General features: G+C 38.0%; 1 protein-coding gene across 4 annotated transcripts in view; it reads right to left on the bottom strand.

The window, feature by feature from the left end:
• Nucleotides 1-25,732, bottom strand: part of LOC135216748 (low-density lipoprotein receptor 1-like) — a 666,768-nt gene that overhangs the window by 66,721 nt on the left and 574,315 nt on the right. For all 4 annotated transcript variants that reach the window (XM_064252224.1, XM_064252226.1, XM_064252222.1 and 1 more), the window contains 7 exons: nucleotides 23,897-24,093; nucleotides 23,595-23,698; nucleotides 22,853-22,982; nucleotides 22,497-22,658; nucleotides 17,829-17,957; nucleotides 17,431-17,583; nucleotides 14,808-15,000 (listed from right to left, as the gene is read on the bottom strand). In XM_064252224.1, the coding sequence (XP_064108294.1) occupies nucleotides 14,808-15,000; nucleotides 17,431-17,583; nucleotides 17,829-17,957; nucleotides 22,497-22,658; nucleotides 22,853-22,982; nucleotides 23,595-23,698; nucleotides 23,897-24,093 (1,068 nt within the window). The remainder of the gene's footprint in view (nucleotides 1-14,807; nucleotides 15,001-17,430; nucleotides 17,584-17,828; nucleotides 17,958-22,496; nucleotides 22,659-22,852; nucleotides 22,983-23,594; nucleotides 23,699-23,896; nucleotides 24,094-25,732) is intronic.

Genomic DNA, 25,732 nt, shown 5'->3' on the forward strand with positions numbered 1-25,732 from the left:
AAAAGTTGAACAATTAAATAAACCAAAGAAATTATATCCAAGCTGATTTCAAATATGTATTTCAGGGCTCAGCTCGTGTCGCTGCGCGAAATATCCTTTAATCTATTATTTCTAGGGTAAATGTACTAACACATACCAGAGAATAAATAAATAAAGAAAAAGGTCAGTACAACTGACTCGCTCACCCTCCAAGAGGGTGTCGGTATGAACACTATGGCGAGTGAGACCACTACCACGAGCCAAATACCAATAGAAATCTCCCACTACAAAATCCCCACAAGAGGAGAGCCGACCCACAGAGTGGGCAGCAACTACTACTACTCCATCCCATGCTGCCAACTGCTGCGCCTCTGGTGGCCATCCTTTTCAGTTAGCGCACACGGTATACACGTGCCCTTTTTTGCTCTGTGTTTTTTGTGCCCTTTTCTTGGATTTATTTACCATGGAGCGTGCAGCCATCGCAGCAGCTAAGTTAAGTACTCAGTATTTATTGCTAATTGGTTTTTTCCGGCCCTGAGCCCGTATTTGCCGTTTTTTAGGTATAAATACGAACTCTAGGTCGGAAGCATGGCAGCATTGTTCTGCCTCGTGGCGGGTTCGTTCTTGGTCTCCCATACCCAGAACATTCCCTTACTTTAATACGCTCTATGTTAATCATCCGTTTTGTTTAGGGTACAGTCTACACGGTTTTTTGTCATGCATGCATGCCTTTTACCTTATGTAGGCTCCTTCTATCCAGACCCTAGCCACGGCTCTTAGTATCGGCCCCGGCTAGCTTTGAGTGGTAGACTTTCCTTCGGGTTAGTCGTACACTCCTGGATTTTTTCTCCTACTAATTTGTTTTCTTCCTTTCATATTTTATTTATTTTATATTGTATTTAGGTTAGTGTAGGCGTCTGGCTTCATTTAGCCTAGGTTACGGCCCATAGGGCCCATCTGCTACCGCTCCTCAGTTCGGTTGCTTCCCGATAGCATCCCTCTGTTCAGCCGGTGGTTTTTTTCTAGGCCCTAGTGTCTCATTGTTTTATAGTTACCGCCCCGTGGTCACTACGTGATCACGGAGCAGCCAGACGCCTGTCCAGTCTTCTTCCCCCCTCCCGCTCTTCCATAGAGTCGGGGGGTGGGTTGGTCCTCCCATGCTCACTCCGCATACCCGAGCCTGCCTCCCTCTCCCCCCAGGCAGAGGGAGTAGAGGGACGGGACAGACCCAGACTGGACTCGACCTCTCCAGCTTCTCGGTCCGGCCGGATGGTAAGGTGGGGGGATATAAACGGGCCTTTCCCCCCCTCCGCACTACTCCGTCGCTCCGTTGCTAGCCCGAGTCTGTTTGTCCTCTCGCCCTTTCCCACCTTACTGGGGCTCCTTTGCCACCGGAGCCCCAGCATCCAGCGGAAAGATGCTAGTCCACCCAACAGGGTGGACCGGGATACACAGTTGGTCTCTACTAACCACTCCGGCTCACTGAGTCACGACACTCCGCCACGCACTGGATTTTGTCCGGTACGTTCGTTTTATTTTATAGGTTTTAAGTTCTGTATGTTAAACTAGTAGTTTATCTTAAGCTACCTTAAACCATCCCCCCTCCCTCACCTGTCTCACCGGATCTCTCCGGGGTTATAGCCTATTCAGGCGGTAAGGGAGGGGTTATGCCCAAATTTTTTCCGAGCTCCGGCATGCAACGGAGTTCTTCTACCCTTTAGCCTGTAAGTGACTACCTTTAAGATACTCATGTGTCTTTTCACTTACAGACCACCAACTGTGAGCATCCGGGATGCGCCGCCACACTTCAAGACCCTTGTGGACACGAAGTTTGCCGGTCCCATGCTCCATGCGCGACTCCGCACGGGGACGTCCAGGTCTGGTATCACGAGACGTGCACCATTTGTTATGATCTGGTGAGCCAGCTTTTAGACGGGGTAAGTATGCCAACTCCGTTAGCCAGTCCCTATTTGGTTATAATTCTTAAGTTTTCTAAAATTCAATCCTCCAAACTTAAGATAAAAATTCATGGGGTTTTGCAGCCCCTATAATTTTAAGTTAAGCTTTTAATTTTGTTTTAGTTTTAAGTTTAATCTTAAAATCTAATCAATACCCTCTCTTTCAGGCTCCGGCTGTGAAGGATACCGCACTGGCAACCCTGCGGGCCTGGGTCGGCGGTTTTGGGAAGAACGCCGCCAAGGGTATGCCCTACATTCTTGAAAAGAAGTTGGCGGTACTGATCTTCCCCGGAGGAAAGTCAACAGGCTACGTCGACCCAGCAGAGGCTGCCCCGACTATCGCCTTCATCCAGCAACAGCTGGCTGCCTCGTTAACAGATCAAGGCCAGGATATCTCCTCGGAAGTCGCAACATTGGATATTAATATTGAACCTATGGTAGGTGTAGACGACCTGTTGGTCGAGGTAAGTACGTTGGACGCCCAAGGGATACCCTTGGGTGCTACTGGATCTTCTACCCCTGCAACCTCTCCATCCTTCCAAGGCTTTACAGGTGCTGAATTGTATACTTCTCCTGACGCTTCCGTTAGACCCAAGGTCAAAGGTCAAGCTGTTAAAACCTTGACCAAGACGTCGTCGTCGTCTAAAAAGACGGCGTCGGCGTCATCCTCTTCTCGTAAGTCTCCGGCTAGGAATCCCGGAGCAGATAGGTCTAAAGCTTCTGGGTCCGGCTCTAAATCCTCTAAGAGTAGATCCTCCAGGGAGAGATCACGCACTCCAGCGGAGTCGACAGTTCCACTGCCCTTGGTTCCGATTCAGAGCCACCCTTCCACCTCCGCAGCAGCTCCGGCTTTGGATTCCAACGCTGGCCTGTTGCAACAAGTGGGCGATCTGGTTGGTTCTCTGAAATCTAGTATGGAACAAATGATCTCCCGGTTGTCTGATAGGATCAACTCTCAAGACAATATTATAGCCGGACTGAGCCAAGCTCCACTAGCTTCCTCCCCAACTTTCAGCACAGGGGGAAGCCAATTACCCCCGTATGACTCTCTACCTCCGTTCTCAATGAACAATCCTTGGAGAGTAGCATCATACGCCCCCTTCCAAGACGGGCTTATCTCTATCCCGGAATGTGGAACTCGGAGGATTGAAGACTTCGAGTTCTACCCGGAAGACCTTCAGCCTCCCTTCATCGGCTATGCCAGGCTCACCGCCTCGGCTATGACTCGGGACGATAAAGTACCAAAAGAGACAGTCCTCTATTCACGAGACCAGGCTCAGAGAGAATGGCTCAGGTGTCTAGAGGACATGGATTGTTCCAATACCAAGATTCAATCTTTTAAGAGTCCGTTTACGATCTTTACAATGGAAGAGAGTACCCCGCTCCCTTTCTTAACAAAGATCGCTACAACCACCATTCCAGCAGCCCAGAAGGGGGATTCGATGCCGCAGCTGAAGGAAGCGGATCCTACGTCTCCTTTACTCCCCTCAGCCGGTGAGTTGTGGGAAGATTTGCCCAACACCTTCTCAGCGGGCAAACTCAAACCAGACTGTGCTATGGAGCAGTTTGGTGAGAAGCTACCTAGGCTTCCGGATAGCCTTATTCAGGCGGAATTCGATTCCAAATCGCGGTTAGCCAGGTCTATTAATACCATGGCCATGACCGAGGTGGCTACCATTTCCTATGGTTCGGAACCACTATTTAAGCTTCTCACCAAATCTCTGACTCAAACGGTACAGTCTGATATGTTTGAGTTCGCCACGGCTAGGACGAATTGTAGGAAACATGTCCTACAAGAAGCAACAATTCGGCATGAGCCGAATAAGTTGCTCACATCAAGCATCTGGGGAGCAGATCTCTTCCCAGAGGCGATGGTGAAGGAGGTCCAGGCAGAGGCTACGAGGTTAAACCAAAGCCTTAAAGATCGTTGGGGTCTTACGGCCAAGAGACGTCAAGATCAAGTGATCAGGGGTAAGGCTCAGAGGAAACCCAGACGTTTCCAGCCCTACCAGAAGAAGCAGCCACGCTTTACACAGCAGGTTCCAGCTGTTCCGTTGGTGCAAGCAGCTCAACCTTCTACCTCCAAGGCTCAGTCGCAGCCAATATATGTTATTTCCCCCCAGCCTCAACCCTCTACCTCTTACGCCCTCTCTCCAGCCTACAATCAAGTCTTCGAGGGTCAGGCTTCCCAGAAGTATGACCGCTCGGGTAAGGGGGGCAGAGGTAAACGATCCTTTCGTGGGAGAGGATCGGGAGGGCCCTTCAACAGAGGGAAGCATTTCAGGGGAGGCCGAGGAGGCTATCAAAGCCAATGAGGATGTTCAGGTAGGAGGGAGGCTGTTTCACTTCCGCCACCGGTGGAACTTCAGCAAGTGGGCGCAGAGCATTGTGTCAAAAGGTCTAGGTTGGAGCTGGATAGCGGACGCGCCCCCATCCAGACCTTTCCGCCAACTTCCATCCAAAGAATTGACGGAGTATGCGGAGGACCTCCTTCAGAAAGGAGCTATAGCGAGAGTCAACAGGTTAAAATTTCAAGGACGCTTATTCAGCGTGCCAAAGAAAGGCTCACAAAAAAGAAGGGTAATCTTAGACTTGTCCCGCTTAAACTTAGCCATTCGCTGCGACAAGTTCAAGATGCTCACGATCTCGCAGGTACGGACCTTACTTCCCCGTGGGGCCGTCACCACCTCTATCGATCTTACAGACGCTTACTATCATATCCCTATTGCAAGACACTTCCGTCCGTATCTGGGCTTCAAAATAGGAGACCAGACATTCTCCTTCAAGGTAGTTCCTTTCGGGCTCAACGTAGCACCCAGGGTGTTCACGAAGTTGGCGGAAGTAGTAGTTCAACAACTAAGATCGCAAGGGGTTATGGTAGTAGCGTATCTCGACGATTGGTTGATCTGGGCTCCAACAGTCGAGGAATGCCACGTAGCAACACTGAAAGTGATTCAGTTCCTGGAATATCTAGGCTTCAAGATAAACAGGACCAAGTCAAGACTCACTCCAGAGTCAAACTTTCAGTGGCTGGGCATCCAATGGAATCTATCCTCCCATACTCTGTCGATTCCATCAGCCAAAAGGAAGGAAATAGCGAAGTCAGTAAAGCAATTTCTGAGTCACAAACTGGCGTCAAGAAGAACTCAGGAAAGGATCCTAGGTTCACTCCAGTTTGCATCAGTGACAAACATCTTGATGAAAGCCAAACTGAAAGACCTAACCAGAATCTGGCGCTCACGAGCAAATGTCAGGTCCAGGGACAAGTTATCCTCAGTCCCTCAGATTCTACGGAATCGACTTCGCCCGTGGGCGAAAGTCAAGAACTTATCGATATCAGTGCCCCTTCAGTTTCCTCCTCCGGGGATTACCATCCACACGGACGCTTCATTAAGCGGTTGGGGAGGATATTCCCAGTTCAAGAAAGTTCAGGGAACTTGGTCACCTCAGTTCCGTCAGTTCCATATAAACGTACTGGAGGCAACGGCAGTGTTCTTGACTCTAAAAAGGTTAGGTCCGCCAAAGTACTCCCACATAAAGCTAGTCTTGGACAGCGCAGTGGTAGTACATTGTATAAACAGGGGAGGCTCCAAATCACGTCATCTAAATCATGTCATGGTAGCCATCTTCTCCCTGGCGGACAAGTTCAGTTGGCACCTCTCCTCCACCCATATAGATGGAGTGAGAAACGTCATAGCAGATGCTCTATCCCGATCAGTACCTCTAGAGTCGGAATGGTCACTGGACAACAGTTCGTTCCAATGGATTCTTCAGAGTTCCAGGCCTACAAGTGGATCTCTTCGCATCCCAAGCGAACCACAAACTCCCATGTTATGTGGCCCCCAACCTGGACCCTCTGGCCTATGCCACGGACGCCTGGCCCTCGACTGGAACAACTGGGAGAAGATTTATGTCTTTCCTCCAGTGAATCTTCTCATGAAGGTACTGAACAAACTCAGGACATTCAAGGGTCAAGTGGCTCTAGTAGCCCCGGACTGGCCGAAGAGCAATTGGTACCCTCTAATTCTGGAACTGGGGCTTCGCCCTCTTCGGATTCCCAGTCCCAGGCTCTCCCAGTCAGTACAAACGAAGACTGTGTTCGCTTCTCAGGGATTCTAAAAACCCTAACTTTATGGATTTCATGAAGTTTGCGGAGAAAAGAGATGCGAATATTGACCCTCAAAACATTCTCTTCTTGGAATCCGAATAAAAGAGATTCAACTTTGAGACAGTATGATGCTGCTGTCAAAAAGTTAGCAACCTTCCTAAGAGAATCAGATATTAGAATCATGACAATCAATTCAGCTATATCCTTTTTCAGATCTTTATTTGAAAAAGGCTTAGCAGCTAGCACCATTACGACAAACAAGTCAGACTTGAAAAAGATTTTTCAATTTGGTTTCAACATAGACTTGACAGACTCCTACTTCACGTCTATTCCCAAGGCTTGTGCTAGACTTAGACCTTCTGTAAGGCCTACGTCAGTATCATGGTTCTTAAATGATGTTCTAAAGCTGGCTTCAGAAACTGATAATGACACATGCTCATTTATAATGCTCTTAAGAAAAACTCTATTTTTATTAAGCTTGGCCTCAGGAGCTAGAATTTCAGAACTGTCGGCTTTATCCAGAGATCCGGATCATATTCAATTTCTTCCCACAGGGGAAGTGCTACTTTCTCCGGAACGTAGTTTTAGAGCAAAGAATGAAGATCCTTTGATGAGGTGGGAACCATGGAAGGTAGTACCCCTTCCACAAGATATATCTCTTTGCCCAGTATCGACCTTACGAGCCTTTCTGTCTAGGACCTCCTCATCCTCATCGGGTCCTCTCTTTAAGAGAGAAAAAGGTGGTACTTTATCTATTAAAGGCATCAGGCAGCAGATCCTGTACTTTATTAAACAAGCCAATCCTGACTCTTTTCCAAAAGCACATGATGTCAGGGCAGTAGCCACCTCAATTAACTATTTCCAACATATGAACTTCGATGAGTTGAAAAAATATACTGGATGGAAATCGCCGACAGTATTTAAACGTCATTACTTAAAGTCCTTGGAAGCTCTGAAATTTTCAGCAGTGGCGGCGGGTAACATAGTTTCCCCCGACTCGGCCTAATCTTTAGTAGAAGATCCAGTCCTCCTTTCTACCTGTCTCACCCAACAGTTCGTCTATTCCTACCTTGTTCATCTACGGTTACCTTGTGTCTTAGCTGCTTTTATGATGATATGGTGGGTGTCCCTTATTTTTTTGCTAGGGACACTCACAATCGATTGTATATTTTGATCTCTTAGATGTGATCCCCTTATTTTTATGCTAGGGGATACATCTTAATTGTAATGGTTACGGGTTTTGTATATTAAGTTATATACATTCCTTTGTATGTTATTGTTGTTGAGTTTGTTCTGCTCAACTTATTATCTTAATTGCTCTGGAGTTCTTGATACATGTCAATACACAGATACTATTTTGTTTGGCATATATGCCATGTAAGCCCTGTATATATGTAAATTGCCTTAAGCTAAGAAATATTATTAGCATTAAGTTTAATTTAAGCAATATTTCTATTTTTGTATCATTGTGTATATGTATCTTTATTATCAATTATATTCTTTTATTTTATTTTATCTTTTATTTGAGACCTCTTTTTTGTTTTGTTATATGTTTATTTACAATCTTGTGCTATTTCTCTGGTACGATTTCGCGCAGCGACACGAGCTGAGCCCAGAAAAGGGATTTTGACGTAAGGAAAAATCTATTTCTGGGCGATTGGCTCGTGTCGCCAGCGAAATCCCACCCTACCCTTCCCATCGCTCAAGATTGTCTGCTAACTTCAGGATGGCCACCAGAGGCGCAGCAGTCGGCAGCATGGGATGGAGTAGTAGTAGTTGCTGCCCACTCTGTGGGTCGGCTCTCCTCTTGTGGGGATTTTGTAGTGGGAGATTTCTATTGGTATTTGGCTCGTGGTAGTGGTCTCACTCGCCATAGTGTTCATACCGACACCCTCTTGGAGGGTGAGCAAGTCAGTTGTACTGACCTTTTTCTTTATTTATTTATTCTCTGGTATGTGTTAGTACATTTACCCTAGAAATAATAGATTAAAGGATATTTCGCTGGCGACACGAGCCAATCGCCCAGAAATAGATTTTTCCTTACGTCAAAATCCCTTTTATCAGAGCTAACCTAAACTGCCTTGATGAATTTGATGACTATAAAAGTTGCACAATTTGTTAGTAACTTCCTACTCCTGAACTAAAACCCTAAACCTTAAACCTAAACAAAGGAATCTCTTATCATCAGTTAGGCTGGGTATTCACGATCGGGTTTACCTGTCAGTTCACCCACGACAAGTCGACGGATAAGCGTCCAAACATAAAGAGTAGAACTGTCAGTCAGATAGTAAGCTTAATGTCATTTCCTCATTTCTTGCCTAGCCTTTGTCATGGCAACAATACATGGCAGCGATGGAAACTGCTGGCTCATAAGGAGGTGGAACTACATAAACACTGTCTGCTGCTATGGCAATTAACTTAAAAATAGGAGAGAAGCACAAAGGCATAGCAGAGTATGGTCTAAATACTGCCTATCAAAGAGAGATGTCTACACTCTCTTACTATATTAATGAATAAGGTTAAATTAGAACTGGAGGTTGGTTAAGTTATTAATGAAATGGACCAAGAAGCCTACTTTCACTAGTAACACCTTTCTTGAGAGTTGTACTCACAGTCTACAAATAGCGCCAGTGTCTAACAATGAAATGAATTAAGCCTTTACATAGTTTATTCATACTATTCTGGTCTGCACTGCTGAGATCCTTCCCAAGTAAAATCCAGCAGCAAACTGTCATAAAATCGTTGCTTACCTTACCTGTCCACACATGCGATCACCTGTCAGTCAGTCAATAGAAATTTAGGTAATTCCATCAATTCATCAGTTCTGCCCATAAACTGTTTTCCACACATAAGTTTTAACGTCAGTTTCGATGAACTGACAGGTAACCTGAGTGTGAATACCCAGCCTTAAGGAAGAGAAAGGGGTTGGGGATGTTGGATGGGGAAGTTTGGAGATTCACAAAAAACAGTACGCATGTTGATTCGTTCTGTTATGAAGCTCTGAGAAGCAAATATAACATAGCAATCACTGTTTTAAAAGTGAATGAATGATACTGAATAGTTTTCAAAAAATTGTTTCATATTCTTTCTCAGCTTTAATAAAAAAAAATTTCTTGACTTATACAGCATTAAATAATAATTGGGAAACCTAACAGAACTGTCAATTATTGAACTTCAGAGCACTGTACCAATTTTCATGTTATGTACTTTACTTCCTTTTGAGAAAATACTGCCCCAAGGTAAAACCAAAATATCAGTTCCCTGAGTTACCCTCAACTGATGTAAAGTATGCCATCACTAATAAAAATCACTGTAGTGTACAACAAAAGTACACGAGCTACTATGGTTTTTTCCAGTGACTGAAACATTAAAACTTTCAAATAACTAATGCTGCAATAAACAACACCGGCATGCAAGATGAATATCTAAATTCTGTGTGAAATCCAGCCGAGAGCATAAGATACCTTTCAGAATAGTCTGAATACAATTTTTATGACTGTCCATGTGTTCAGCATATTAGCCAATGAAGTAGTGATTACCTTAGGTCAACACATTACTGCTCAATGATTTACTTGCATAAATAACTATCGTTCTTAATTATCCTGGAAATCTGTCAATACTCTGTCTTGCCTTTGACTCAATGCTTTTTGTTAAGGGTTCCTATATTTACAGGTAAGTTGTTAATACTGGTACTAAATACTACATTCTAATTCTCATTACAACCACTGTTGAGTCTCTCTTGAGATAGGTAGTGAACCTAAAGCCAGTGACTGCTTCCACCACTAATTTTTGCATCAATCCTGACAATTCCACAAGCTTATACACCAAAATCAATCACTGGTCAGGTATGTTTCTCTATACTACACTAATTACTGTACAAAGTACTTTATTGTATATTTGCTCATACTGCAAATACCGGTTAACTGCAGTTTTCACTGTTCTGCCAATATTATTATCTTTCAGTTTAAGTTCTTGTTAAACACTTGTCTGGTTTCACCTAACAGAACAAAAGAGGTAAATTCCACATTAGGACAGCATCAGGCAACAGTGCATGTTTTTATATTGCCAGTTTAATATCTTTACATTTTAACATAAAGAGCTGTCCCATTTTCCATATGCATTTATGAATGGCTTGTAAGCTATTAGATTTAGCCTATAAAATAAAACAATAGAGGCTTCTGGTGAAGAATAGCATTTAAAAGACAAAATGGTTTAGCCAAAAAAGTGTATAAAACTGTTAGATTTCCAAGCATATGTGGACAATAACTTCATTTGATAATTATAAAATATCAAGAAATATTTCAGATTTACCCTAATTTCTTCAGTTAGTGATCTGTCTAACTACAAAAAAGTAAGGCAATAACAAGTAGGCAGAGTCAGTGCAGTCTGACTGGTGCTGGTGTAGTCCAGATTGACTGTACAAGATAATAATTAATCTATTAACCATATTATCATTAATAATAGTCATTGTTGAATTCTTGCTATCACATCATAACAAATAAAAAAAACTTGTCATAATTATTCTAAAAACCTAAAGATATTTATGTTACAATGCTTTCAAGAAGCAAAAAAAAAAAAAAAATATATATATATAAATCACCACTGTCTGTCCATTTATGTTCACATGGCAGCCAGTGTTTGTAAACAAGCGACTTTCTATTCCGCCTACACACCTAAACTGTGCAGGTCGACCAACAGCACCAAAGCTTTGAGTTCACACAATTATCACATCAAAGTGAAAATATGTCAGAGTGGTTTCACCAGAACTTACAGAATACTCTTCTTCTCTGGCCAAACTTGCATTCTTCAAAATTGGACAGGACCTTGATTACTGTTAGGCTGCAGTTGACATCAAGTAAGGGAAGCTAGTAGCCAGGGCTATCTACTGTGCTAACAGAGGAATGGTAGCAGAGGACTTTAAGTATGCTCTCCAAGTGCTTTTGGCTTTATACCTGCGACAGGAGATCCCACTAGAGGGGAACTGTCTTGTTTTAGCCTAGGAAAGGCAAATAGCCTGCAACTTAGTCTCCTGCAACTAGGTCAGAAGGAAGTGAGGACAGTTCTTCACCATTTATCATACTTCCATCAGTGGGGGCTTGTCCCAAACATTCTGGAGATCATGGCAGCAGCTAATTTCTGGAAATAAGCCCTTCACACTTGTCAATGTCACTAGACTTCATGTATATGTGAATTTGAGATGTTTCTGGCTCTAGATAATGAGGTGAGGATGATGTTACAGAAGTAGGAAACTGAGGCAGCACATTACAACCTGCCTGGGATTTTCAGTCTTGTTTTAGCATCACAGGCAAAAGGAGGATGGTAACTGATTATCAACCTCCGCCCACTGAAGGAGTTTGTGCAGCAAACCACAATGCAATCCCCTCAAAATAGAAATGTTGGTTTCAGATTGTCATTCCTTTGAGAAGAAGAACTTCCTAACATCACTAGGCTGGACCTCAAGAATGTGTACATCCCTTCTCAGTGTATCTGGTTTCACAGAAATACCTGTTTCCCTTGGGCATGGCATACATTTCAGTTGCGAGCCCTGCAGTTTAGCCACACCAAACTGCAAGTCTTCACCCAACCTTGGCACCGACGGCAGAGTGGACACAGTAATGGTATTAGGCCTCAAAGGGCAAAGAATTATAGGTTAGTGAAGACACACCTGGCCCTTATTTACTTTATTTTTGCTAATACTGGGGACTCCACATCAATTGGAAGACATCAGTGCCATACTTTAACAGCTGTAGTTTGCTTAACAAAAGACAGGATCAGGACACTGTAATATCTGATATGGCATATTATCTCCCCTGAAAATCTGGTTCTCTACAGCTTGTTTAGAATGCAGTTGCTATAGCTGAAGGTTGAAGGCCGCATTATGAAGTGTTTCTACTGGACAGCTGGACAGCTACCCAGCTGAAGCCTTGTATACATCTTGAAGGTTCTTCAGTGGCGGCAGAACCCACCAGAACTTCTCCTCCTGATGTCGATGTTCTTAGTTCACATGTGTTCAGCTGTGGTTGTACTATCCTCCCAAATGACAGGACTTTTATTTTGCAAGAAAAGAGGCAGGAGTCTTTTTTGAGTTAAATGCCATTCCAACATTCACAGCAAGTGGCAGGAAAAGTTGTAGTTATGATGACCAACAACCCTATGATGGAGATCAACTTCCATAGTCATGGCAGTACATGATTAAACACACTATGCAACTACAGTGGACTACTTTTTGAAGATCTTACAAATTTTCAACCATCAACCTCTACCAAGCCACAGCCAATTCATTAATTGCTGCAGAGACACAGGCATTTATCCAGTCTCTTCAACTATTCCTCTGATTGTAAACTTTCTCCTTCAGTGGCATAAAAAGTTGTTGGCTTTTGGTCATGCCGTGTCATATAACTGTCTTTTTTTATTTTCAGCTTTGTGTTCATCAGTTTAACTATGATGATAAACCAAGCATTTCAAAAAGGAGATTCCTTAAAGGTCACCAAATTTTTCCAAATTGAATCTTTCTGGTAATGAAGTGTTGCCTAGCCTCCATGTACCACTGCAAAACCTCCATACCTCTCTAATGACAACACTCATGGCACTCAACTCTTTGCTTGTTTGTTTGTTTGTTTGTATGGTGTTTTTACGTTGCATGGAACCAGTGGTTATTCAGCAACGGGACCAACAGCTTTACGTGACTTCCGAACCACGTCGATAGTGAACTTCTATCACCAGAAATACACATCTCTCACTTCTCAATGGAATGGCCGGGAATCGAACCCGCGACCACCGGGGTGAGAAGCAAACGCCAAACCAACCACACCACTGAGGCGCTCTCAACTCTTTGCCTGTTAGAGTCAGTCATTACAACCTGAGGAGAATCAAAGACTTTGGAGACATCATCTTTGGAATCACACTCTCTTTGCCGATAAATGCAATATACAGGTCATAAAGAATGGTTTCTTAGAGCTTACTGAAATATAACATGTATGAAGCAATGCAGGTGAGAGCCTGCATCCATGAGATTATCTCTATACCATTTTTTTTAGACATAATTTGCATGTAATTTCTATTTAAAATTATTATTATTCAGAAGATGAACCCAATTTATTTGGCACAAGCCAACAGGGGCCATTGACTTGAAATTCAAGCTTCCAAAGGATATGGTGCTTATTAGGAAGTACGTAAGACAAGGTAAAGGGAAATACAGAGAGAACAGATCTCACTTATTAAGAATGAAAATTAAATTGATAGATATTTATTAAAATGCAAGGAGAATAGCATTGCATCTTTGCTTGAACTTTTCAAGTTCCAATTGCATGACATCCTTTTGGAGACAGTAATAACCTGGCAGTAACAAAGTTTTATCCCAGAGATTTACATCGTAAATGATTGGATACATATTTGTTGGAACACAAAGTTCTAACAGGTCATGTCTGCCTGAAGAAGTACTCCAGGAAAGCATAATCCCTTCTGTTTACTGCTATCATCTACACAGCAGCTTCTGAGGTTATAAGCTTCTATGTCTCATATAAATATCAAATGTCATAAATTCCTAGTCAGTCATACTGCTGCAAGTGCCTTATTTTACAATTTACAAGGGTTGGTCCTAACTGAAAATGACCCTCTTAGTTACCAGAAATTTGGTAACGTAAACAGCAATTCAGTCCTTCTGCCTAATAAGAGATTAAGGCATATAAGTTATGAACTAGTCTGTATTAGTTTTAAGGCCAATATAAAATAATTCTTGTTATGGTGGTTTATTATCGGAAAATAAATGCATGCTGTAAAGACCAGCAGCTACCTATTTCAAGCCTCACTCTTGCTTTGTCTATGCAAGCTGCACCCTCAAGGTTACTTTGCACATGAAAATGAACTCACACTAAACACGAGTTGCCAAACACCATTCACATTACCCACAAGAAATCACAAACACACTCAGAATTTCAACCTCTCATTTTGGAAAGATGTCTTTTTAACTACTACAATAAAAAAAACATCAGAAACTGGTACACTGACAACACCAAGATCATACAGAATTTGACCATCACCTGTCTGACCTCACTCTTGTGGTGTCATAAAAAATTCCACAACAAAGTGCCCGAGTTCCCAATCACTCCTTATTTTGCTATGTCTGTACCTTATATGTACTAAATTGTTTAACAAAGTTCTTCACCACAAAAAATATTCAAACAAGAGCAGCTTTTCTTCAAAACACTTTGTTTTAAATTATCATAATGGTTATGATTGAGATGAAACAAGCTAGCTTTTCAAAAGAAGATTAGCCTTTTAATACAAAACCTGCACTAATATTGTATAATAATTTCCTTCTTTGCAACTCCTCAGATCTTGCAGCTTTATTTCTGGACTATGCTGGCCACATAATTAATTGCTATCCAAGATTTAAGGTGGCATGTGCCCCATCCTACTATTGATTGTTTAACACAAGAATGCAGTATATCTAGAGATATTCATAGACCACAAATTAAGCTTGAAACTGAACAATACTTCTAAACTCTTATAAAGCTTCCCTGAAGGATTTTTCCTTAAGCGAGATATGAAAACTGAAGCGCGATATGTCTAGCTAAAGATCTTGGATATCCAGGATAGAAGAGATCAAAGCTACAGATATTTTAAAATGCCAGAAGCTAATAGCCATCAGGGATGGGATTTTTTAAAAGATCGATATGCTGCATTAACATAACTGCGAAAATGTTTTCTGTAATCCTAAACAAAATAAAAAAGTTACAAGTACAGGTAACAGTAACACTTACCCTCGCTTTCACAAGTAAGACCATCAGACATCAGGATTAGTCCATCTGGACATGCACACGTTATTTTTGGAGCATTTGGATTTGTCTGAGGAGCTGGAAGACAAAGATGTGTACACAAACCATTAAGTGGTGTACAATGATTTGTCCCATTAGGCTGACGATAGCTGTGATAGACATGAACTGTCATTGGTGTCTGAAACAAGATGAAAAAAAGTTTTGATAAATCTCATTATCATTACTGAAAAAAGAGCTAATAGTAAATATATTTATATTTTTGCTAATTGGTAAAAGAATATTCTTTGCTCTCATATGAAAAATGAAAATGACATTATTTTGGGAGAACTTCCCTTTTGAAAATAAAATAACAAAGGAACTACTTAGGCATTATTAAAAGTTTTTGCATCAAAAGGACAGTTTATGCCATTTGTTTACAAATAATATGATATAGTATACTAACATATGAAAAATGGGAAGGTTGACAAAATTATTACAATGATTTTAATGATATTAAGGTTTAGGCTCGAGTGCAGGCAAAGGGATGCACACCCACTTTTACAGCCAAAGGCAATGTATACAAATACAGTAATGTAATGTTATCTTCGGTACACTGGTGTACAAAGAAAATTCCATGGCAATTATGTGTAAAGAGAAAATGTTTTTGCAATAGTAATTACCTAGATCCTACACAATTCACATAATAATGTAACAAAGAAAATAAAAGTTTATTTTTCAATGAAAGAAAGGTATGTAATACTGTACACCACTTCCAGATCACAGATTCTTCATATAATCACAGTAAAACAGCCAATTTTAAAGGTTACTGCTTTAATAGAAAAATAATGACAAAATTAACATTCATGCAGGCAGTTCCAAGTCAAAATTTACAAGAACTCTTTTAACTTTCTACACTCAAGACATCATAAATTTTTAGTACAGTAACATTTTGGAACACCTCTGTTCAATTTCCATATTTAATGTTTGCATATGTCTATTCATCCTAACCCTTTCCTTTTATAGGAGGCAAAACTTCTGGTGCACTGATTAGAGACCCCTGTATGTGTTGGAGCAAGAGCCATTCTTAAAAAAAAAACTATTAATAACATCTCTGGGAGGCCACTTCTCCTGTCCTGTCTCACAGGAGAGAATGCAGGGCAAGAGCATGAAACCATACAAAGTCTTATTGCTATAAGGCAGTCTGAGAAACCACTACTGTCCAGTTTAGCAGCCTCAGCCAGGTCTAATCTTGAAGTCCTTCCCTTCCCCCCTCCAAGGACCTCCTTTCTCCAATAAAATACATAGAGCTGAATTCTTCTTATCTCTTGCAGAACTAGAAAATATTCATTAAGAAAGGAGCTAGTCTAAAAAGTACCAGTGATTGCTGCACCTTCAACTTAAATTAAATTGAATTGAATATAGAATTTAGGCCAAAGGCCAAGCACTGGAACCTATGAGACCATTCAGCGCTGAAATAGAAATATATAGTAGTTGATAGGTATAACAGAAGAAAACCTCACAGTTGCACTATGAAGCAATTGTTAGGAGAGGGTGGGAAGTACGATAAAAGAAACAGAATATGAAAGTAAGTACAGTAAAAGGAATGAAAGGGATTGCAGCTGAGGACCGAAGGCATGTTGCAAAGAACCTGAAGTAATGCCTACAGTGGACTACATGAGGTGACCCTACGAGGCCTTCAACTTGAAGCAAATCATACAATGATAGTGATCTCTTATGGAAGCGAATTAAAATAAACACCACATTTGTTACCAGAAGTGTCATCCCTGCACAACAGTACTTAAAGTTGAAAATAAATTCTGAAAGCAAGGAATAAAATGGTTGTATGTAGTACGCATAGGTGCTAAATTTGGACTGACACACAACCCTGAAAATTACCTTCTTTTGCAAAGCATGCAAATAAACGAATTAAACTTGATAGGAACATCAATATTTCAATATCAAATTATTCCCAAGATTTAATTTGATGCACATTACTACACTAAACCTTGACAATAATATGAGTGCAGATTCATTTATAAAAAAAGAGAAAAGGCAACACACAATGAACTGTTGGTGTCAAGAAATAAAGGTGTAATTACAAGTAACTCTTGCTAACCCACAAAGTTAGTGATCGAGAAAACAGAAGCCAGTAAAAGATTACTCCTCCTAAGATACAGGAGCCATTTTTTCTTCAATAAGAAATGTGAGTCAAGGAGAAATGCTAAAAGGAATTAATAAAATAACAACATAGGAACTATGTATGCTGAATAGACACGATCCTGTTGTGGAAGAAAGTCTGAGAAATTCTGCAAGACTGTTAGCAGTACCACAAAAACTTGATTATGTACCGAGATGAATAAAAGCTACAGAACTGCACCTGAGGCTCCAGGTGGAGCATGCTGCATGTGCCATGTTACTACTCATCTTTTTTTGTCGGACAAAAAAAAAAAAAAGAAGTGCAGTCTGGAGACATTCAAAAGACCACAAGTATGGGCATATATGAGAAATAGGGTTGTGATGAATCCACCAGAGATTTTACAAACTATAACATAAAAATGCACCATAGCAATTATTGACCTAGTCTACTAGTTCTTAGTTAAGATTGAAAAAAAAAATTGTCATGACTTACAGGATGTGAATGAGCAATAAGTTGTACATTTTTTCCAGAAAATTTATTAGCACTAAGAATGGCTTCCTTCCGCCAGTCTGTCCAGTACATTGTGTCTTCAAATACTGTGATGGAGAATGGATGAGGTAAATATTCTAATGAGTGCAATACAACCTGTAAAGAAAAAAAAAAGGGTAATTTCAATGACAATCCTATCATACTATATATATAAACAAACTTTTAAAGGTGAATGTAAACACAAGAAAAAGTAATTCAATTCAAAATGCAACCATCTCTAACTATGTTTATCCATTAAAAACCTAAAATTTTAAGTAATAAAGTTATAGATTCTAAAGAAAATTACAAGGACTTTAACCTACACCCCAAAAAAACATAAAACAAAAACTAATAAAACATACCCGGCGCCCTGAGCCATCAAAATTGCATGTATAGATGGAATGGAACTTAGAGTCTGACCAATAGACTTTCCGCAACACAAGATCAAGAGTAAGGGCATTTGGCCACCGAATATCTTGCGTAACTATGGCCTGGAAAATAAATGTAAGAAATTGTTACTTCACAAATACACATTTATTATGTCAATAAAAACAATGGTACAAGTTAACTCACCATTACTTTAATACCAATACAACGCAGTACCGTACATACAAAAATATATAATTTAATACAAAACTGACTTACATCATTATTCAAACTGCTTTGATCATTATCTTTCACTGCCATTTGTTTAAATATAATTAATATCTAATGATAATATCTGCAATCACATTTGCTCATAGGATATGAACTAAATGACACTGTATGAACAACACTGCAACATGATTTTATCTGAAATCACAAGACATAGAAAGAAAGTAAAGAAACACAGTAAGAAATTTTAATAGAAAAGGCAATACCTATTTAATCATCATTATACAAAACAGTTAACAAAACCATGGAGTCACCTTTGTAGACTATCATAGCTCTCACTGAATAACTACTTTTACAATGAGATGGCAAGAAGCCAGATAAAATGAAAGGTGGACAGCTTGAACAGAAGACCAAAGAGAGCGATTAAAAGTTAGAAGCAGAAAGCACAACTATGTGAAAAGTACCAGAGTGATTATGTATGGGTAGGTGAAAGAGACCTAACAATTTGATTCAATGCTCAAACAGAAAGTTTGGCAAAATGAGACCAAAGATGGAGTATTAAAAGTTAACAGAAAAACATAGCTAAGTGAAAGAAGCCAAAGAATAATCAGAAGATGAAAACAGAAGTACGTATAGGTAGGTGAAAAGAAACAGAGTGATTAAACTTTCACAGCAGAAAGGATAGCTACTAACTGAAAATACCACAGTGATCAAAGTTAAAAAGCAGAAAGTACGTATGTAGTATGTATGTATGTATGTATGTATGTATGTATGATGTGTATGTATGTACTGTATGTATGTATGTATGTATGTATGTATGTGTATATGTATATATATATATATTATATATATATATACTTATATATATATATAACATATATAATATATTATACATATCTATATATATATATATATATATATATATATGATACATATATTATATCATATATAATATATATATATTATATATATATATATCTATGGTATATATATATATATATATATATATATATCTATATATATATATATATATATATATATATTATATATATATATCTATTCTATATATATATATATATATATTATATATATATTATATAAATATAATATATAACGTATTATATATATATAATTAGATACTAATATATATATATATATATATATGTTATATTATATATATATATAATATATATTATATTATATATATATATATATATATATAACAAATATATATTATATATATATATATATATATATAATATATATAATCAATATATATATATATTATATATATATATATATATATAGATCTATATATAATAAATATATATATAATATATATATATTATATATATATATATATATATATATATATATATATATATATATATATATATATATAAATATATAATATATATATATATATAGATATATATATATATCTATATATAATATATATATATATATATATATATATACATATATCATATATATATAATATCATATATATATATATATATATATAGCTATGTGACACGACACCACAGAGGGTGATTTCAAAGCAGAATGTATGGCTAGGTGTAAAATAGACAAAAAATTGATTAAATGTTAAAAGCAGAAAATACAGCTTGATGAAAAAAAGGAAAATGACCAAAGAATTATTAAAAGTTACAAACAGGAAGTAGATCTTGATGGAAATGAGGAAAAGGAATGATTCAATTTTAAAAGCAGAAAATATAAGTAGGTGAAAAAAAAGACCAAAGAGAGTGATTCACAGTTAAAAGTATAAAGTGAAGGTAGGTGAAAAGAGACGAAGACAGTGACTAAAAGTTCACAGCAAAAATCATAGTATGTAAGGAAGCAGGAGTAGAAGTTGAAAGAAGAGAGTAAGGCTAGGTAAACAGAGATCACAAGTGTAAAAGTTAAAAACAGAAATACTAGGTAGGTAAGAAAGAACAAAGTGATCGATTGAAAGTTCAAAAAGAAAGTATAGCTGTGTGAAAAGCCACACAGAGTGAGTAAAAGTTAAAGTGGAAGCAGTGAGTACAGTATACATAATTGAAAAGTGACAGAGTGATTAAAAGTTAAAAGCAGAAAGTATAGCTCAGTGAAAAGAAACCAGAATGATTAAAAATTAAAACTCAGAAAGTATAGCTAGGTGAAAATAGACCAAAGAAAGTGACTAAAGAGTTAAAAGTGGAAAATACAGCTATAAGAAAAGGCACCAAAACATGTTTAAAAGATCAGCAATGTGCCTGAGGACAGAGGCTCTAAAAAAAGAACCTTTTATACCATATCCAGTGTCCTGTGAAAGGCACACCTTACATAGATATCTCTATGATGAGCAACATCTATGAACAGTATACATAGGAAATAAGATATAAAAACTATAGGAATAGGTTAAAAGCATACTGTAAAAAGTAGAATTTTGACAGAAAGGTAGTAAGCTATGCATAAAATATATTCTAACTAAACTGTCAAGCTAAAACTCTTGCCTGGAGGGTTTATTCTTAAAGGAATAAAAATATATCAAACAAACTACAGCTTGACAAGAACTTTGTATAGTGATAGTCCAAAAATAAAAATTCCACAAAAATTTCTTTAAAAACATGTATCCAAAGCAGTATTTGTCCACTGTTGACTTGAATTTGGGCAATTACATGTTATGTTTTATTGTCCAAGTTAACTGCATTAACTAAAGAAAGGAAATGGGTCACATTGGTGATAATTGTGTTCATCTGCATTCAACAGGTATACGCAATTCTCAATACGTGCTTAATAATACCACATCCAGATTTTGTGTATCCAATTTTCAGACATGATAGTACTACTACATTTCTTCTTTTTGTAAAAACAACTATCATTATCTTACTGTGGGTTAAAGCTGCTCTTGTTTGTTATTTGTTTTATCGCTACACAAATCCAAGCCTTTTTCATAATGGTCTCCAACAAGGTCACAATAATTTATAAGCATTTTTATGCTTAGTCTAGTCAAACTATTGCAGACTTGGTTAATTTACCTGCATCTAAACTTCCTCTAAAAGCCTACATGCTCAAGGATCCAGTACAGTCACCTCTCAATTAAGGTGAGAGTTACATTCCTGGAGACCTCGTGTTATTTTAAACATATTTTTCCAGTATGAAATAACAGGAATAAGGGGTTACGTTCCTGGACTTGGGGAACTCTGCTTTTTTGCTAAGTACAACCAAATTGGATAACAGCAACATCTGTTTGACGTATTTCAACCATTATACGATAGTAAACAATTACCATAATTATGTTATAAACAACAATGTAGAACAGGACCGATATATTTTTATGTAATAACTTTATTTGCTATAGATCTAAGATCAGCAAGGAAATATGCTGTTAAATTTAAACCAAGTTGTAGCTGAAGCTGAGAAAACTGTTCAAGCTGTTAATGACTGTTATCGTGCATTGGAAATAAGGATAAAACTCCAGAAAAGTTACGCCATCAAACATAACTGCAGATAAAATCGAGAGAAAATCACTTTGATCATAATTACTGAGCTTTAAACAACAAATTTTACTATAGTTTTCATTCAAATACATAAAAGGTAAATAATATAAAGCTCATATTATGATGAAATCAAGTGAAAATTGCGAATGGAATTACATCTTTTTTTATGCAATAAACGTGCTCCCAATGCAATCTGTTAACAAAAAAAATAATTTGGTTCACAACGAGACTTATTCAAGCCATATTTTGAATTAAAAATTCACTGTATAATGAAAAATGACCTTGTCTCATATAATTAAAGTATCTAGATATTTGTTTATGCTAATTAAAAGCAAGAAAATTTGCACAGAACTGAGTTAAATACGGCGAAATAAACTCAAATTTGCCATCAGCTGATTTCCAGACCAAAACACTGACCGCTATGTTATTATTTTACAATGCAATAATATGAGAATACTACGTACAATATTATTGGATACAGTGAAGTAATGTATAATTTTCTAAAAGATTCATGGAGAAAATGCATATTATTCATTACGTTGTAATATACGTAGCCATCAGCAGCATGACATGGCTGAATTATGCCAATGTTGGAACAAAGCCGATTCTTGTTTAGTGTCGATTTTTTTTTTGCTTTATCAATCAATAAAAATCTTTTACTTTATTAATAAAGTTTTCCCTTTATTACTACATACTGTGCTATATCTTTGTTTATGTCAACAGCCGTCGTCTGCTGTGCTGATGCGCGGTGATTTGAAAAAAGCGCTCAGGCGCCAATTCACATTAAATCGAAATTTTCAAATTTTTAAAACATTTTTATATATATTCTAGCTGAAGTTAAATCGAAAACGCGTTAATTGAGATGTGGCTGTATGGTTAAAAATCTAAAGAAGGTTCATTTATGAATGGAGCAAGAAAAGTAGTACTGCATTGATAAATTTGAAAATTTCTCACCCGTCTGGCTTTTCCGTTCATGCCTCCTCTCTCAATTTTAGCATCCTGACCCCAGTCAGTCCAGAACATCCATCCTTCAGAAGGGTACACTGCAATAGCTCTGGGCTCATCTAATCTGTCCCGAATAAGTGTCTTCCTCATTTCTCCATTAAAATCAGCAACCTGCAAAGCACAAAACATCATGACTATTAATATTCAGACAGTCTGAAGAACCTACATAGTTTATTGTTTTAACCTTATTCTCTGCTTGACATTACAAGTTTAACTTCTACATGAATTATACAAATGTCAAAACCCTTCCACATACTTTTCTGCACATATATTAGTCATCCTACTAAAAAATAAAATTTACAAACCTCTATGGAGTCTTTGTCAGTATTTGTCCAGTATATATGATTGTACAACCAATCAACTGCTAAACCGTCAACAGTTGTCACATCATTGTCAATGACAACTTCCTTCTTACTGCCTTCATCAATAGGAGCTCTGCAGTGAAGAAATTGAAGAATAAATAATTCATCTTGAGTTTCATGGAGTTACATAACACTTCTGAAATACTTGAAGTTTACTTAAAACTACTTTTTCTTAAAAGTAACAAGGTGCCCAATGGAATTTGCATCAACTTTCAAAATATATATATTTGAGGAGTAACCCATACCATAGTACACAAAAATGGATGGCATTCAGGTCAAGCAATTTTGTTTGGGTACTCATGAAAAATGAAGATATATTTATATATTGCTTGATCTGTATTCTGTGAGAGATGATGATAAAGATTCCTATTTTTTGAGGAATAATGTGCTTAACAATTATACAAAATAAAACAGTATTCTGCAATATCTGGCTGCTGAACATGATTTTTCTTCCCAATTAATCAAATATCCAATTTTTTAAAAAATAAACGACAAACAATTAACTACTGAAATAGAAAAAATCCATGCCACACACACAACAGTAAAAAAAAATTGAAAAAAGTAAATGTAGGGAAATAAATGTACAGGAAGTAAATTTACGAAATTAAAAGTACAAGAAGTACTAATTTAGGAAGTATTCTTCCCAAACTTCAGTTACCTGATGAACAAAGCCAAGGAGACTTACTTGTATATGCATTTGTCACGAACATCAGTCCAGAAGATCATACCAGTTTTAAAGACAAAGTCAAGTGCTGTTGAGCCAAATGTTTCATTGACAATAGCTGTGATCTGAAAAGGTACATATACATACATTGAGAATTTTACAAGAGAGAGAGAGAGAGAGAGAGAGAGAGAGAGAGAGAGAGAGAGAGAGAGAGAGAGAGAGAGAGAGAGAGAGAGAGAGAATTAAATACAGCAATCAAGACAATATTTGTGAACATATTTCCAGTTTTTTACAAAGACCAATGAAACACACCAAATACTTACCTCTTGGTGATCAAGAGAGATTTTCCTTATGTCAGTAAAATGAGCAAAGAGAAGAGAAGCATGTCCTTCCATTGGTTTACAATGGCGAGGATTATGAGGGTCTCTGGAGTACCCAGCTACACATTCACACTTATAGCTGCCTTTAAGGTTCCAGCATAGTTGTGAACATATGCCTGGTTCCAAACACTCATCGATATCTGAAAAAAATCATCATCATTCTTACAAGAGAAATCACAATAGTACTTATACACCTATGTACGCTGTTCAAGCAAATGGATATGATTATATCAGTTGCAGTATGCCTTACAATTTTGTCAATTTGTCATTACTGGCAATCAAATACATAAATAAGAGAATTAGCACTTACAAAGAACCTAATCTGCTAAATACATAATCAAGAACATATGACTATCATAGTTATACAGTGCTCACAGCAACATTTATGTACTGGCAATGGAATGGTGTGGTTACATCAGTGTTTAAGCTAATCATAATGTATTTTTCTCTAAAACTAAGGCTGAAATTATATTATAATTAATGTCTGTGAGTGATCAGATCAGTCACTTGAGTATGAGACTACTTGTAGGGCTGTAATTTGGCCACACAAATATAGAAAAGTCTCTAAAACATACCAATGTTTTATTAACGCTTTTGATTACAAAAGACATCTTCTTGTACACAAAGACCAAAACCATAAAAACATGAGAGAGAGAAAAACTTTATTCAACATGTGTACAATTAAAATCCTAGCTACAATATAAAATAATTCTAAAAATTTCATAAATAATAAAAATCTTGGTGCAAATCTATTTTATACTTTAGAGGGATTAAAAATACAACTTATCCTGATGGTAATTTCATAGGACTAAAATAGTATCAAACATTACCACAAAAATTTGTTTTGAGAAAATACTACTTTGTTTCCACTAAATTCTTAACTAAGCCTTTTTTCCTCAACTCTAAATTCCAAATACTTCTACTCTGCTCATCTCATATACATTTCTATGTTTTAATGTGTTTTGTCTGATGGGGAAACCCTTTCTAAACATGCACTGTTAAGTCCATCTCAGGCTGGTAACTTTTTTTCAATGCAGCTTTTACTATGGCAATACATAGTATTCTATATCATTTAAGTAACACTTCCCTTTACACCTTTAGTTCAACTCAGTTCTTACAGATGACAAGTAGATCTCCTAACAAGTAACCTGCACTAGGTATCTTTACTATTTCACCAATGTCATATTGTAGAACTTTGGATAATCATCTGCCGTCACTCTTGGCTTCTCAAAGCATTTGAAAGATCCTGGCACAATGTTGAAAGTTTCTTCTTAGGTTTTATTTATCTTCATCAATTAATTTCTTATTTCTTTTTTAACTATGTTGTGAGTAAATATACTTCCTTCTCTATTTACAGTATAATGTTCTTGTCGTTTTCTCTCAACCTTCTTTCCCTACTCTTCGTCCTCCACTATTCATATTTTTCCTAACAATTGTTAACCATTCGGACAATGTCTGTGGTTGATATGCCATATCACCGGAGTGTTCCGGTGTTGTAGAATTATCCCCGTCTCGGCCTTTTTTTGCCATGCACCATGCTGGAGAATCCGGTAGAGCTAGTAGCAAGTAGTTAACAGAGTTTCTGGTGAAACTGGAGAACAGAAAACTACTGAAGTGGGGTAGCTACTATTGCCATACACCGGAGAAGGAGTAATCCAAGCAGGTACCGGGTGTCGAGATGGGAGAGATCGGGTGAGGCGGAGGAGCTTGGTAACTCCGCCATAACACTTAAACTAAAAGGGAGGGGTAGCTTCTGGAGAAGCACGTTGGCTTCGAAAG

This window comes from Macrobrachium nipponense, chromosome 6, assembly GCF_015104395.2.
Source record: "Macrobrachium nipponense isolate FS-2020 chromosome 6, ASM1510439v2, whole genome shotgun sequence".
NCBI classification, from domain to species: domain Eukaryota; kingdom Metazoa; phylum Arthropoda; class Malacostraca; order Decapoda; family Palaemonidae; genus Macrobrachium; species Macrobrachium nipponense.